This window comes from Phyllobates terribilis, unplaced genomic scaffold (genome assembly GCF_046119375.1).
Source record: "Phyllobates terribilis strain yellow unplaced genomic scaffold, ASM4611937v1 Scaffold_2__4_contigs__length_985480577, whole genome shotgun sequence".
Taxonomy (NCBI): Eukaryota; Metazoa; Chordata; class Amphibia; order Anura; family Dendrobatidae; genus Phyllobates; species Phyllobates terribilis.
Genome location: NW_027362762.1, coordinates 892629302 through 892644822, shown reverse-complemented (window position 1 = coordinate 892644822; position 15521 = coordinate 892629302). Strand labels below are relative to the sequence as shown.

The 15521-nt window shown below is 39.2% G+C and overlaps 1 protein-coding gene across 2 annotated transcripts in view; it reads left to right on the top strand.

Annotated features, from left to right (window-relative positions):
* Positions 1–15521, top strand: part of CADM2 (cell adhesion molecule 2) — a 612895-nt gene that overhangs the window by 424814 nt on the left and 172560 nt on the right. For both annotated transcript variants that reach the window (XM_073668208.1, XM_073668209.1), the window contains exon 6: positions 12164–12342. In XM_073668208.1, the coding sequence (XP_073524309.1) occupies positions 12164–12342 (179 nt within the window). The remainder of the gene's footprint in view (positions 1–12163; positions 12343–15521) is intronic.

The window sequence follows — 15521 nt, the reverse complement described above, 5'->3', positions numbered from 1 at the left end:
CAGCAGATATTCTTATGAGATGTACCAATTGGACCCGGCTATGACCCCTCCTGGGACCTTGGGTGCCCCTCAGAGGTAATCTTGGGCCCCTTCATTTGGGTACACCTGACAAGTGAACTCGGACTCCCTTGATGGCGCAGGGATTTTTTCACGGCCGAGTATCGCTCTATAAGGCCCACCAGGTCATCTGCTTTCTAGAGATCTTCCTGGGCAAACCAGCATTGCACCAACTTTGGGAATAAATAGATAAACCGGTCCAACACGACCCTCTCCACCGTCTGAGCTGGGGAACAAGTCTCAGGCTGCAACCATTGCTGGATCAGGTTCAGGATTTCAAATATCTGAGATAGGGGAGGTTTGTCCTTTTTGCAGTGCCTATGGTGCACCTGTTGAGCCTAGGCTGCAGTGTTATGCCCAATCTCAACCTACAGCTTATCGTAATCCTTAGCATCCTGCAGGGCAAGGTCATAATACACCTTCTGTGGTTCCTCAGTAAGATATGGCCCTAGGACCTCCACCCATTGCTCCTGGGGCAGTTTCTCCATTTCTGCCATCCTCTCAAATAAAGTCAGGAAAACCACTACGTCATCCTCCAGAGTATTTTTCTGCAAGGCCTCCTGTACTGTTAACCTCACACAGATAGCGTCCCTTTGACAGTGCAGCCTCCCTGTTCCAAACAGTTGCCCCTTCACAATATCTTCAAGATTCTTAGCGCACAGTCTGACCAGAAGAAGAAGGTCTCTCCAGTAGTGATGGGCGAACCCGTGGTTATTCGGGTCCAGTGGGTTCACCGAACATTTAAAAAATGTTTGATTCAGGTACCAGAACAACACCCACAATACCCAATACCCGAACATCCATTGTTTCCCACACTGTCATCTGTATGGCAACACGTCAAACAAGGGCTCTGATCGGCGGTAAGATCGATACTGCCGGTCAGAGAGCTGCGGTTCCCACGCTGTCAGATGGCAGCAAGTGAGACAGCAGTGGTCACAGGCGTCGGTTGGTGAGAGTACTACTCTCACTAGTGTGCACCTGCCCTCACTGATAGCAGCGAGAGCAGGCGAGGCTGATGAGAGTATTCATCAGCCTGCGCCTGTGCAATATATAAATAAAAATAAAAAATGGCATGCAAAAGTCCAGAATTGGCACATCTAATCTTTTCTGGAGTGGCTGTGGATTGCTATTTTTAGGCTGGTGAGGACCAATATCCATGGTCCCTTCCCAGTCTGAGAATACCAGCCCCCTGCTGTCAGCTTTACATTGGCTAGTTATCAAAAATAGAGGGGTCCCCATGTTGTATTTTTTAAATATTTAAATAATTTAAAAAATATGCCGTGCCCCCCCCCCCATTTTTGACAACCAGCCAAGCTAAAGCAGACAGTTGGGGGCTGGTATTCTCAGACTGGGAAGGAGCCATGAATATCGGCCCTCCCCAGCCTAAAAATGGCAGCCTGTAGTCTCCCCAGAAATGGCACAGCTATTAGATGCGCCAATTCTGACCTTTTTCCCGGCTCTTCCCACTTACCCTGATGTGGTGGCCAGTGGGGTAATATATGCCAAGTTGATGTCAGCTGGATTATGGTCGCTGACATCAAGACCACAGGTTAGTAATGAAGAGGCATTTATATGATGCCCCCATTACTAACCCAATTGTCATATTGTAATAAAGACACAGCAAGAATAAAGTTCTTTTATTTAAAATAACACACAGACTCCTTTATTTTAAATAAAACTCCCCACTCTCTTTTACCCATTTATTTAAAAAAACATATTCCTCACCTGACCGACGAGAATATAATCCATATCTGTCCAACGACGATTTGAATGAATTGGAGAGTGGTCACATCAATGATGCGACAGCTCTCCATGACAGCTGGAACATACTGAGACAGGAGCCTGAGAATGCCCCTGCAGTGTGCAGCTCTGACGTGAGAAAGGTCACGGGAGTTCAAAGCTGATGAGCCACAGTCACCTACCTTACGGCACCACTCGTTGCATGATAAAGCCTCATACTGCGTGAGAAAGTATATAATTTACAGCCGATCAGAGCCGCCGGTGTTTCTCACGCTGTCACCCTGATGACAGCGTGGGAAACAGCCAATATTCGGGGTGTTGAACCTGAACAATAACAGGAACTTCCTGGAGAAGTCCGTGTTCGGGGTCCATGCACGGACACTATGTGTTTGGTACGGACCCCAAACTTGACTGTTCGGGTTCGCCCATCTCTACTCTCCTGCTCTCAAAGAGACCAGGTCTAAGAAATGTTTCCACCTCTACACACAGACAGTTATGAGCAGGTCAGCTGTCCTTTTAACCCAGCTGCACCTGTTGAATTGAAGGATGGGAATAACTGGTCCCGCCCATCACTTACCAGTCATTTCTGATACCGTAAACCTTTGCTGCTCCAGACCCCAGAGCTTAACAAATATGATATGCAAAGCATAAGAAATATCCTTATACTCACCTCACTGCTCACTTCTTTGGCTCCTCCACCCATTACCGTCAACCATCCAGTCCTCGTTGCATCTTCTGAAACCCACCACTTATGCTAAAATCCCCATACCTCTCACACGGAGCCTAAACTTCTATGATGAGGACTGGGAAGTGTTGTACAAGTGCACAAAGGTCATGTGCTACGACTGTGCTTGTGCATGAGAAGAAACTTCTCAGCCTTCAACAGAGCTGTAAGCCCTGGCTCAGTATGAGGACCTGCTTGTGCATGCGAAGAAACTTCTCAGCCTTCAACAGAGCCGTAAGCCCCGGCTCAGTATGAGGACCACACAAATTTTAGCACGAGTGGTGGGGATCAGAGGATGCAACGAGGACTGGACGGGTGATGTTGAAGAGTTTTATGGGCCAGAGATGTAAGCAGTGAGGTAAATATAAGGATTTTTAAATTTTTCCAACATTGTGATAGCCATTTGTGGTTCATAAAAATATCAACCTGTGGCCACCATTTTTCTGAATCCGTGCGGAAGTGAATTGCAAAAAATACACATTTGGCGAATGCAGACTTTTGTAAAATTCGAGCACAATTCATTGCCACTCAAATTTATTTTTTCATCTCTAATCACAGCCAAAATAAATACTATGTATAAATTTACTCCAGAGTTTTAAACATCAATTCCCTTTGCAAAATCTCTGTTCAGTACCCAGTGAATTATTCCTTTTTGTACCTATTTACATATATATTTATTAAGTACTTTTATTGCGGTAGGAGTGGTAAACATTGATTTGACATCTAATATGAAACATTCTGACTTTATTCAATTCCTATCATCTAACAGCAGCATAGAGGTAAAATAAAGCTGCATGCTTTACATAATGCATAGCATACAGCCTTTCCCCCCTGGTGACATGACATCATCAGCTTTTTTATATGCTTGAAATTACTGTAATAACTTCTGTCTGGTGGAGTTAAATGAAATGTAAGATCTGTATGTAGACATAAATGTAAGCAATAAGAAAACTCATAATCAATTTTCCATATTTTAAAAATTGAACTGGAATTAGTATAAACCGTCTGCATGTGTGTAGAGCTCTGATGCACACAGGGACAGGTGGGGCACAGTGATAAATTCTGAGCCTTTTCCTAATTTTTCTCAAGTTTAAGGAAAGTAATTGGATATAGAAGAAATTGCCAAAATCATCTTAAAAAGTAAATGGTATGTTATTGGTATATTTGTACTTGTATAGTTTGTTTATGTTATTTGCATAATTCTACAAGCTGCATGTAATAATGAGCTAGGGACTAAAATATATTGAAAATTGTTAGCATTTAGCACAATATTTTAAAAAGAAAAACATTGGTATTTTGTTAGTATTACAAAAAGAAATAAAGATAACATCCACATAATAATAGGTCAAAAGTCGTTTACCAGTATTCACATATAAAGTGCTTATCGTACATGAACACATTCATCCCGGATCATTGATCAAAGGGGAAGTATATTTTCTATGTTTAAAGTATTGGTGAGATATATTGCAGGGAAATTTGGTTCTAAAAGGAAAAGATTAGGTCAAATATTGGTAAAAGATGTAGCAAAGCTAATTGTGAATTTTTTTTATAGTGGATATTTCAGTTTTAGAAATTAAAGCTTAAAGCACCACTCCAGTCTTTTTATTTATTGCAGAGCTGGAAAGGTGTTACAAATCTAGTTTAATACTTACCAGCCGCCATCTTCATCTTTGATGGGTTTCGCTCTGGTCAGTTTCCAACAGTTTATGACCTGCAGGATTGCTCCAGTGTTTGCTGGGCGATCCAGAAGTTACAACTCAATGTAATTCTACGATAGTCAGAAAAAGGGCAGAAGAAGGCTTTCTTAGACTTACGTTAGCTCTGACTTCGGGCCAGTCAGGAGTTGTGGTAACAAGATCAGTAGCAGCTCTCATCTCCTATCTCAGTAATAAGACAGTGTCTTCACTGAATACAGATTGTACCTCAGAATTGAGAATTTTGATAATGACTGATCAATTCTGGCAGATAAAGATGCAGATTTCTCTGATAAAATAAATGACAAAGTTGCTTATTTTCACGTGTACTTATGATTTATGAAATAAAATTAAAATGATGGCTACTCTTTAAATCGGCTATTGGTTACCATCTGTTTTCCACTAGTCAGATAGATTGAGGTCACTTGGATATTACTAAGGCTGTGTTTGTGTTAAGGAGCTCAAATGAAGTCAATGCAGTTTTCCAGGCACTTAGAGGCTTTGCAGTATTTATATCCACCATTAATTCAAATTAATTGATTGTTGAGGGAAAATTCGGTGAAGCTGGCAATTAAGAATTTCAAAAGATTTGCTCATCTTCAAATGGTAGATATCATTTCTATACTGGTGATCTGTCAAATAAGTATATACTTTACAGATAATTCAAGTAACTTACAAGTGACGTTCTCATTAATTGTAATCATTTCCTCTCATTGTTATTTGACATTTGGCCCAGACCCCCATGACCACTTCTTCTTTGGTTTATCACTTTTTCAGCACCTATCGTGTAGTTCTCCACCTTTATGCAAACCGTATAGTGAGATAACCAGTTCCCCAGACAGTAATAACGCTCCTTTTGTGCCTCCACATAGCAATAGTGCCTCCTCATGTCACAATAATATTCATGACCCCCTTGTGCCTCTTTATTATATTATTGTCCTTCTATCAGGCCTCCTGATAGTAATGCTCCACCATTGTGACTCCTGATAGTAATGCTCCAAAATTGCCTCATTCAAATAATGCCTCTTCCCATTGCCCTTCAATATTGTAGTAATGGACCTCATTGTGCCTCCTCTTCAGGAAATAAAAAAAAAACCTTCAAAACTCCTTAAAGAAGGAATGTTTCTTAAAACAGTTTCCAATGAAAAACACCTCATTTTTGACCATGCCTTTTAGTCATGCCACTCATTGTTCCTCTATATTGTAAAAATATTGCTCCCCATTGGTCTTAATTGTAGCACTATTGCATTGCCACCCCCACCATTGTGCCTCCTAGTTCTTGTATTGGTGTCTCCCTTTGTATTAATATTGACCTATATTGTGCCTCCTCAAAGGGTAAATGAAAACAATACTCAACTCAACCTGCTCTCGTGCCTCACAGTGATTCACTCCTTCTCACATCAGTCCCTAGCCCGGATTTGGTGCCAGTGATGTTATTGTGCCGCTTTTCATCCCCTGCAGGCCTCTCAAAATCTGCTGGCCAGAATCTGCCTACCACTTTCTCAAGTAACTGGCAGATTAGGGTATTAACGAGGATGCAGATACTGTTAAAACTGTCCACTACTGGACCAGCCCATCTAGTATTTATCAGAATTGTCAGATGGCCAGTCCAGCTCAGAGGTGCTACATACATAGTGTAAAATCAGTATCAATAATATACAAAGCATAAAATGCTAGAATCAATTTGAAATGTAGCAGGTGTCATGACATGTAAGTGTTAAATAAATTTATCATTAAAAACAAGCTAGCATATACAAACCATGCACACCAGAGGCTATCTGCTCAGTTCAAGATTAAAAACGGTAACTTTATTTCATTTCTAATATATTTTGCTGAACTTGTTTATTGAACAAGATTTTCTGCTTATAGCAAACAAAATGAAAAATACATTATTGGTGAGGAATGCAATTTTGAATATATTGATATTACATATTACCAAGCAAAATATTTCAGGAGATCTCCCTTACCAGTAACGAGAGAAAATGAAAGGAGCTAACCTGTAAGAGTGATATTTCCAAAATCATAAACCACTGAGAGCCTGATTCAAAATCATCAAAGTTTTACTTAGTAAAAAAGTAAAGTTGAACTTTGTCTCACTGTAAAGTCTTCAGTTAAAAAAATCATAAAACAAAAGGAGATTCTTTTTTTTATTGTTTTTCATTTTGTACAATACAGGAATTTTTTTTAAGATTATTTTCTATTTCCACAATTTTAACTTTCATTCTTGATATAGTCTTAAAGATTTATTCCCAAAACTGACATTTGTGGAATATTATTAAATTAAGTTTTTTTTTGTACCTTCTAAAGAAATAAATGGAGAGAGTTGAGCACATTTTTCTATTCATTCTTCTTCTGAATACACTGACCGGTTGCTGTTTTACAATGCAGTATGTGATCTACATTTATTCAGATAATTAAGACATAGTTCAAAAAATGCTTTTGTGGGAAAGAAAATGCACACAAACGGGGTGACCCTATTTAGAGGAGGGAAATAAATCCAAAAATAGTATTACTCCTCCTGCTGCCTCATGACTTGGAGAAACTCCCAGATAGGATTCACCAGTAGAAAAAAAAGAAAATAATTCTAAAAAGGCTGCATGGCTGGATAAAACAATTCTTGATGCTGTGGTGGCAGAGAATAGTTGTGTTTCTTTTAATTAAACAACACGTTTTGCGCCAGACTGGTATCTTTCTGAAGTTAAAGAAAACCAACCAGTTGAATTATTTTATCCAGCTGCACCACCTTTTTTAAGTGTTTTTTTTCTTTCTCACTGGTTTATACCATAGTATGTGTTTTCTGCAGTGTCTGCATCAAACAGATGAAACAATGAAAAAACCTTGCCCCTTCAATCTAGTTATCTGATTGGATCGATTCCCATTGATCAATAAGTTATTTGGAAAATTCCAAAAGACAAGTCATTTTGATTGCTTGCCGCTGTTGAAAAAAATTGGGAAAATCTTTAACTAGCCATTCTTAAAGAGGTTGTCTAGGATCCTTAGGATTGATCATTAATATACAATCAATGAGGATCAGACACCCAGCACTCTCACCGATAAGCTGTGTGCAGCTCCCACTTTGACTATATGTACACAATGTACAGAGTCTGGACAGTCCAGCTCCATACAGTATTTACTGGCCATTCTTGGATGCTATATCTCAGCTCATATTGCACTGAATGCAAGTTATTAAGGTATACCTCCAAGAACGGCCATTACACATTGTACGGAGCTGTGCTGTTCCTACTCCATGCACTGTGTACATCTGGACCTGTACATCTGAAGCTACAGTACAAACAGCTGATCGGCGACAGATCTGATATTGATGATTAAGGATAGATCACCAATATGAAAGTCAGGGATAACCTCTTTTATGGTCTGCAAATCTAAATTTCGATTCAATTAAGAGTTACCTTAAAGTTGTTTTCCAGTCTTAAATTACAACAGCCTTAGGGAATATTAAAAGGGCGTCAATTAGTAGTATGCCACACTGAAGAAAAACCCTTAAAAAATTAGACTTCATTAATTATCAGGTTAAAAACAAGGTATTAAACCTTAGTGTAGTATGTACTGTAGTATTTCTGCCACATACAGTATAGGGTAAGAAATAGTGAAAGGCTAAGTTACCACGAAAAGGTCAGATTGATCAAAAAATCCTGAGGGGATAGGGGGGGGGATTTCTTACCCTCAATAACCCTACCTAACCACAAAGGTTGGCACCCTAATAAGTTGATATGATTCCCCCGCTCAACGTGGGCTAGCCCTGCGTGACCCTATAGCGGCCACCCTTACAAAAACCACCACCATCACTCAATTAGACACAGCCTTAATCAAGTAAAGGACATAACAATTTTCCATATATATATATATATATATATGTATATATATTTATATATAAAAATCCTAGATAATTGGTTTATACAAGCAAATAACTAAAATCAGACAAGAATCACTTCCAACTAAACCATAAACCCATTGTATGATATATATGAGGTCAGATGTTATGCATGACCTATAGAAAATCTTAAGAACAAAAGACTAAATGTTTATCTTATCTTATTATAAGTTTCTGGTATCCGGTCTTAAACTACAAGTCTGCAGACACTGTATGTGAATGCAGACTTGTGAATTCTCACATCGTGTACATTGTGTGCTGGGAGGATTCTCTGATGCCGGTGCCAGGAGCTGTATTCTATCAGCATGCTACCTGTCACATTCCAACTAGACTTTTTCCGGCCACGCTCAATACACTTTCATTGATGGAAGTCTCGCCCATCCAGTCGAAATGTGGCACCTTGCATATTTGCGGCCACATAACTGCTGTTCCTGGTACAGGCACTGGAGAATCCTCACAGTGTGCAGTGTGCACAATGTGATATTTCACAAGTCTGCAGTGATATAGAGTGACTGCAGACTTGTTAGTTTTAGACCGGACAACTCTTTTGATTGCCTGCCCATATGTCATTCATTGTACACAGATACATATTCTAGATATCCGAATATGTCTAATGTAGATCTAGTTACCTCCATAGTCTACCTAGTACTGTATATTGTGAGACTACCATTCTTTTTCTAATTTATTGGGACATTACTATGATTTTGTGTCAGAGTAATATCTATATTGACCTCCTAATGTAGTGGTATCTATTCCTGTATCTCTTCTAAACATTGGAGATTGAGCTAGATTAGAAAATCACCTCTGCTTTAAGTGCCACTGATCTCCACGGGTTCTGTGTGATTTTTCAACTCAACTGCATTCACTCCAATGGAATTGAACTGCAAAATCAGTCACAACTCATCTACAGATGAGGTGTTGTTTCCCAAAACCAGTCACATTTAAAATGGTCTATTTCTTTAGAAAACTGGTTCCCATTTTACTCCAAAATCTAAATTCTAAAAGTTTTCTGCCTCATATTAATTTGAATGTGACTGAGCTGCAATACCAAATTCAGCCTAAGGACAAGGGCGGCGTTATTCTGGAAGGAAAAAAAGCACAACAGATATTTGACCATTTGTAGCAAAACACAGGCTATGTATGTTGTTGAAACATGATTAATGAACTTGACTAATTAAGACAAAATTAATGTACTGTAGCTCCATCTTTTGTGCATTGTGCTTTGTGATGCCACATTCTTGGGAATATTATATTTTTACATAAAAAAAAATAAAAAAGTGCAGCAGGTCAGCCGAAAATGAATCATTTAGAAATATTATGCTCAGAAGAAAAACATCCAGCAGCTTTTGATTTAGAATAGCTGTCCTTTGAGCAATATGTTCGCTATCATAGCAGCTGCCGGACAAATGAGCCAGTGCTAATGAATAAACTGGATCGCAGTATTTAAAGCTTGAGATGTGAACTGTATTTAAAATAATTATTAGAGTGCATTAGGTGACTTTTAAGTGATGCGGTCATTTATAAAGTCTCCTAGTAGAAAATCACAGCCGATAAAAATCTTGCGATCAAGAAATTATTTTAGGTTTCATGGTGGAATAGTGCTACAGCCTCGTTGACAGATGCTCAAAATATATTAAAGTCAATGCAATACCTTAAAATCATCCAAATTTAAAGGGAATATGTCATCAGAAAATCACCTACCACTTAAATTAGTTAAAAAAAGTAAAAAATTTTGTAAAGTTTTTTTTGTTTATTATTTTTTCACATCATGTTCTGCATTAAAATAAAGAAAAGTCTTATAATTTCTAAAGTGGACACTGCTTCTTGTTCTTTCAGGAAATGCATGGATACATAAGCAGCAATAAAAAGGAAAAAATAAAAATCAGCATGCATTAGCGGCAATCAACTGATTTAGATCCCTAGTGTTAGGAGGGCGGTTGCAGACAACTTTATTTTAATGGAACGCAACCGACCCAGGGGTCCGCAATGCAGCCTAGTGGACTGCTGCCGAACACTTTCCGGGTGGAAAGGAAAGCGACAACTAAACTGATAACCCATCCGTGTTAACAGCACACCGGACCGGGTAAAGCGATACGCTCTATCTCCGTTAACTGCACGGAGGGAGAGCGACCGGCGACACACCTATCAACTATCTTAGCCCTTCGTGTTAATGCACACGGACGGGTAACACGGTTCGCACAATCTCCAAGAGCCGCAGGGAGACGTGCGACCGTGGGAGAAGCAGTAGCCCTGTCTTTGATACAGGCGCTATGCTATGGGGAATGGCGCTAAAGCGGTTCACACAATAACCAAGAACCGCAGGGAGACGTGTGACCGGAGAAGAAGCAGTAGCCCTGTCTTCGGTACAGGCGCTACGCTATAGGAGTTGGTGCTAGTATGCGGATGTGATACCCGCCGGGTATTCGTGCACTCAGCCGGCGTGCTACAGGACTGAGCAGACCGGCTCTATATGGCTCAAGCTACCTGCCTGCATAAAGCTATGGCTCTTTGAGGAGCTCAAGAGTTTAAGCGTGCACACCACAAACAACCAGCTCAAATGATCTGAGCGCGTCGCCATGTTTGTGGGCGGGCCTTTTAAAGACTAAGCCCTGCCCACCGACGCGCCATTGGTGACTTTAACCGTGAACCAATCAGGCGGTGCCAGGTCACCGGGTCAGGTGGGTGCCAAACCACGAATCATGATCCGCCAGGTCACGGACATGCTCAGTACGGCAAACTCTGTACTTAGACTCCGCAAGCCCAGTCTCTCTCTGCAACCCAGGCTTAACATTGTTAGGCACAACTACCTGGGAGATAAACAGTGCTCGCGGACAAGCTAGGTGTTGGGGGTGACGATGATGCTGAGCAGCATCAGCCCTGGCTGGACTGAAATGGGAGATCACAGAAAGTCCTGGACCCATTTCAAATCCAGCACCAGACTACCACCTAGTCACTGTGTTAAAGCACTTAATGAGTGTGTGCATAATTTATTGTACAGGGAGAAGGAGCAGGGGAAGCTGTGACATCACCTATTATGATTGGTGGATCCTGTGATTTTATCAGCAATGTATAGAGGTGTTTTCAGACATTGAAGTCATGCCTGTGATGATAATGAGACTTCTGAAAAGTCTTCTGTAAAAAAACAAAACATGTGAGTCTGAAATAGTTTCTATGGCGACCAGTGTGAAAATTGCAAGATTTCTATTTTTTGTGATAATATTTTCTTTTGAATATATTTATCATAAAACCTGATTTAAACAACATTTCTCAGGAGATCAGACATGCATCTCCTTTTGTTTTCATTTGCCTTTGTCTGGCAGTTAAACAACTGACTGCTGCTTGACTCTCCACCCTCAGGGGCGGCTAGTGTGAAAATTGCAAGATTTCTATTTTTTTCATATAGATTGTTATTTTATTTCTTTTTTTTAATACATTTAACCTAGAAACCTGACTTAAACACTATATTTCAAGAAATCCGACATGCACCTCCCTTTCTTTTAATTTACCTGTGTCTGGAAGTAAAACAACTGGCTGCAGCTGGAGTCTTCCTTCTTAGGACCAGCCAATGTAAAAATTGCAAGATTTATATATGTATATATATATATATATATATATATATATATATATATATATATATACACATTTAATGCAGATTATGATATATTTCTATTTTTATACCTTTAATTTAAAAAACCTGATTTAAACATACTGTATATCATTCACTGATGGCACATTCCCTTTAACACTTAAACTAAACATTTAAAATATTTGCAATTAAATCTACATCTATATTACAAAGCTTTAAGTAAGAGTAAGAAATATAAGGATTTCACAGAGAGAATGTGAGTATATAATATAAAATGTGCTGATTCTTTATTAAATGAATATGGAGCTCCAGGTTTACGATTACAGACCTCCAAATCCCAAACAACGGAGATAAAATGTAAATCTCTAATTGTCTGCTGCCAGATAGACTTAAACATCTCCCTTTGAAGTCAATAATAAATCCTTGAAAGTTTACTCCGACTAAAGGAAATTTTTTTTTTTACTAAACAGACCAGAACCAGTATTATGGACAAAGGATGGTGGAGAACTTCCAGATCCAGACAGGATGGTCGTAAGTGGACATGACTTAACAATATCTTTCTTGAACAAAACAGACAATGGAACATATCGATGTGAAGCAACTAACACCATTGGTAAAAACAGTGCAGAATACATCTTGATAATAAACGGTAGGTTGACTTATTATTATTTTTTCTTATTTTAGACAAACAGATGTGTCCTTCCTTACATATTCTCCAAACTTGACATATCCTAAGTGATGTGGTCCAAGAAGTTAAACACATATGAAAAAAGTATGTTGGATGGATGCTTAGATTTATGGCACCCATCAAGTTTCTGCATATTTAAAAAAAATTATATACAGTTATATGAAAAAGTTTGGGCACCCCTATTAATCTTAAGCTTAATGTTTTCTTAAAATTGGTGTTTTTGCAACAGCTATTTCAGTTTGATATATGTAATAACTGTTGGACACAGTAATGTTTCTGCCTTGAAATGAGGTTTATTGTACTAACAGAAAATGTGCAATCTGCATTCAAACAAAATTTGACAGGTGCATAAGTATGGGCACCTCACCAGAAAAGTGACATTAATATTTAGTAGATCCTCCTTTTGCAAAAATAACAGCCTCTTGTCGCTTCCTGTAGCTTTTAATGAGTTCCTGGATCCTGGATGAAGGTATTTTTGACCATTCCTCTTTACAAAACAATTCCAGTTCAGTTAAGTTTGATGGTCGCCGAGCATGGACAGCCCTCTTCAAATGATCCCACAGATGTTCAATGATATTCAGGTCTGGGGACTGGGATGGCAATTCCAGAACATTGTAATTGTTCCTCTGCATGAATGCCTGAGTAGATTTGGAACGGTGTTTTGGATCATTGTCTTGCTGAAAGATCCATCCCCTGCGTAACTTCAACTTTATCACTGATTCTTGAACATTATTGTCAAGAATCTGCTGATACTGAGTGGAGTCCATGCGTCCATCAACTTTAACAAGATTCCCCGAGCTGGCATTGGCCACACAGCCCCAAAGCATGATGGAACCTCCACCAAATTTTACTGTGGGTAGCAAGTGTTTTTCTTGGAATGCTGTGTTGTTTTGCCGCCATGCATAACGCCTTTTTGTATGACCAAACAACTCAATCTTTGTTTCATCAGTCCATAGGACCTTCTTCCAAAAAGAAATTGGCTTCTCCAAATGTGCTTTTGCATACCTCAGTCGACTCTGTTTGTGGCGTGCTTGCAGAAACGGCTTCTTTCGCATCACTCTCCCATACAGCTTCTCCTTGTGCAAAGTGCGTTGTATAGTTGACCGATGCACAGTGACACCATCTGCAGCAAGTTGATGCTGCAGCTCTCTGGAGGTGGTCTGAGGATTGTCCTTGACTGATCTCACCATTCTTCTTCTCTGCCTTTCTGATGTTTTTCTTGGCCTGCCCCTTCTGGCCTTAACAAGAACTGTCCCTGTGTTCTTCCATTTCCTTACTATGTTCCTCAAAGTGGAAACTGACAGGTTAAATCTCTGAGACAGCTTTTTGTATCCTTCCCCTGAACAACTATGTTGAATAATCTTTGTTTTCAGATCATTTGACAGTTGTTTTGAGGAGCCAGTGATGCCACTCTTCAGAGGAGATTCAAACAGGAGAACAACTTGCAAGTGGCCACTTTAAGTAGCTTTTCTCATGATTGCTTACACCTGGCTATAAAGTTCAAAGCTCAATGAGGTTGCAAAACCAAAAAAGTGCTTTAGTAAGTCAGTAAAAAGTAGGTAGGAGTATTTAAAACAAGAAAATGATAAGGGTGCCCATACTTATGCACCTGTAAAATTTTGTTTGAATGCAGATTGCACATTTTCTGTTAGTACAGTAAACCTCATTTCAAGGCAGAAACATTACTGTGTCCAACAGTTATTACATATATCAACCTGAAATAGCTGTTGCAGAAACACCAATTTTAAGAAAACATTAAGCTTAAGATTAATAGGGGTGCCCAAACTTTTTCATATAACTGTATATATATACTGTATATACTGTAAATTTTACTGGATGATTGTAACAAATGCCTTTGATGGATGTTGCAAAACAACCATATGCGACTATGTTAAAAAAGAATCCTTTGACCATAGTCTCTCATTAATAAAATATACCTTTTACTAGATAGTGTGAGATTTCATTCAATTTTATGACGTAGTCTGATGAAGAGGCCTGAGTTGTCTCGAAAGCTTGCAACCTGTTACCATCTTTTCAGTTAGCCATTAAAAGGTATCAACCACTGAGGACTCTCAAATCTAAATATTTCTCATGACGTAGTCTCTAACTTAAAGAAAAGTTAAGTGTGGACCCATCTGAATGAGAGTGACCATTCTGTATTATTGTGCTAAAATTACTGGGCCTCATCAATTAAAAAATTTTTAGAGGGATAGTGGTATATACTGTAAAATGGTTTGGGTACTGTAAAATTTCAAAAAATAAAATCATGACTGTGAATACATTTTTCATATGTCTAATGCAGTGTGGTTTAAAAAGTGAGAATATTGGGCCACGACTGGGCAAACCTGCATTTCTAACTTATTTGCTTTATCCGAATCTAAGAAAGGCTAGATATTTTCAATAGTCCCATGTAATACAGTATTAATGGAAGTGTACCGCTAAGCAATTTATTTTCTATGTTTTCATCTTCTTATATGCTATATCATATAGCATAAATGATCTCATAATACTGTGTCATTAATTATCATTGTTTTATGAGTGGCCATTGTTTAGGGTTATAATGATAATTCAATGGTAACTACTGGAGGAATGCACATAACGGTCTTCAATAGACAGAGCTTGTCTGCAATTGTGTCAAGTAAGGAAAGGATTATTTGGATACATTGGATATTTAAAACTTTCACAGCAGAATTCTGTAGTAGAAGCTTTGAAAAGTCACAAAATTTAGGTGGAACTTGAAGTCGAGCCTGGATTTTGTAACTAGTGGCGACTTCATGGCAGTTTCTCCCAGCTCTGCTTATATGGGTGGAACTGAGTTGGGACAGGTGCGTGGAGACCATCGTCACAAATCTTAATTTTTTTACATTTTACATCATTACTAGTGATGAGCGAGCACAAAAATGCTCAGGTACTCGTTGCTCGGGTCGAGCAAATTGGAATACTCGGGTGCTCGACCCGAGCAATGAGCCCAATGTAAGTCTATGGGAAACTCGAGCATTTTTCAGGCGGCTCCCCCTGGAAGTCTGCAGAGGGCCTAAAAATTGCCCAAATCGATGGGAACAGTGCTCAAATGACATGGGACAGCATGGGGAAGACCCCTGGAAGCATTTCTGACTCCCAGGTCACTGCTGTCAACAATA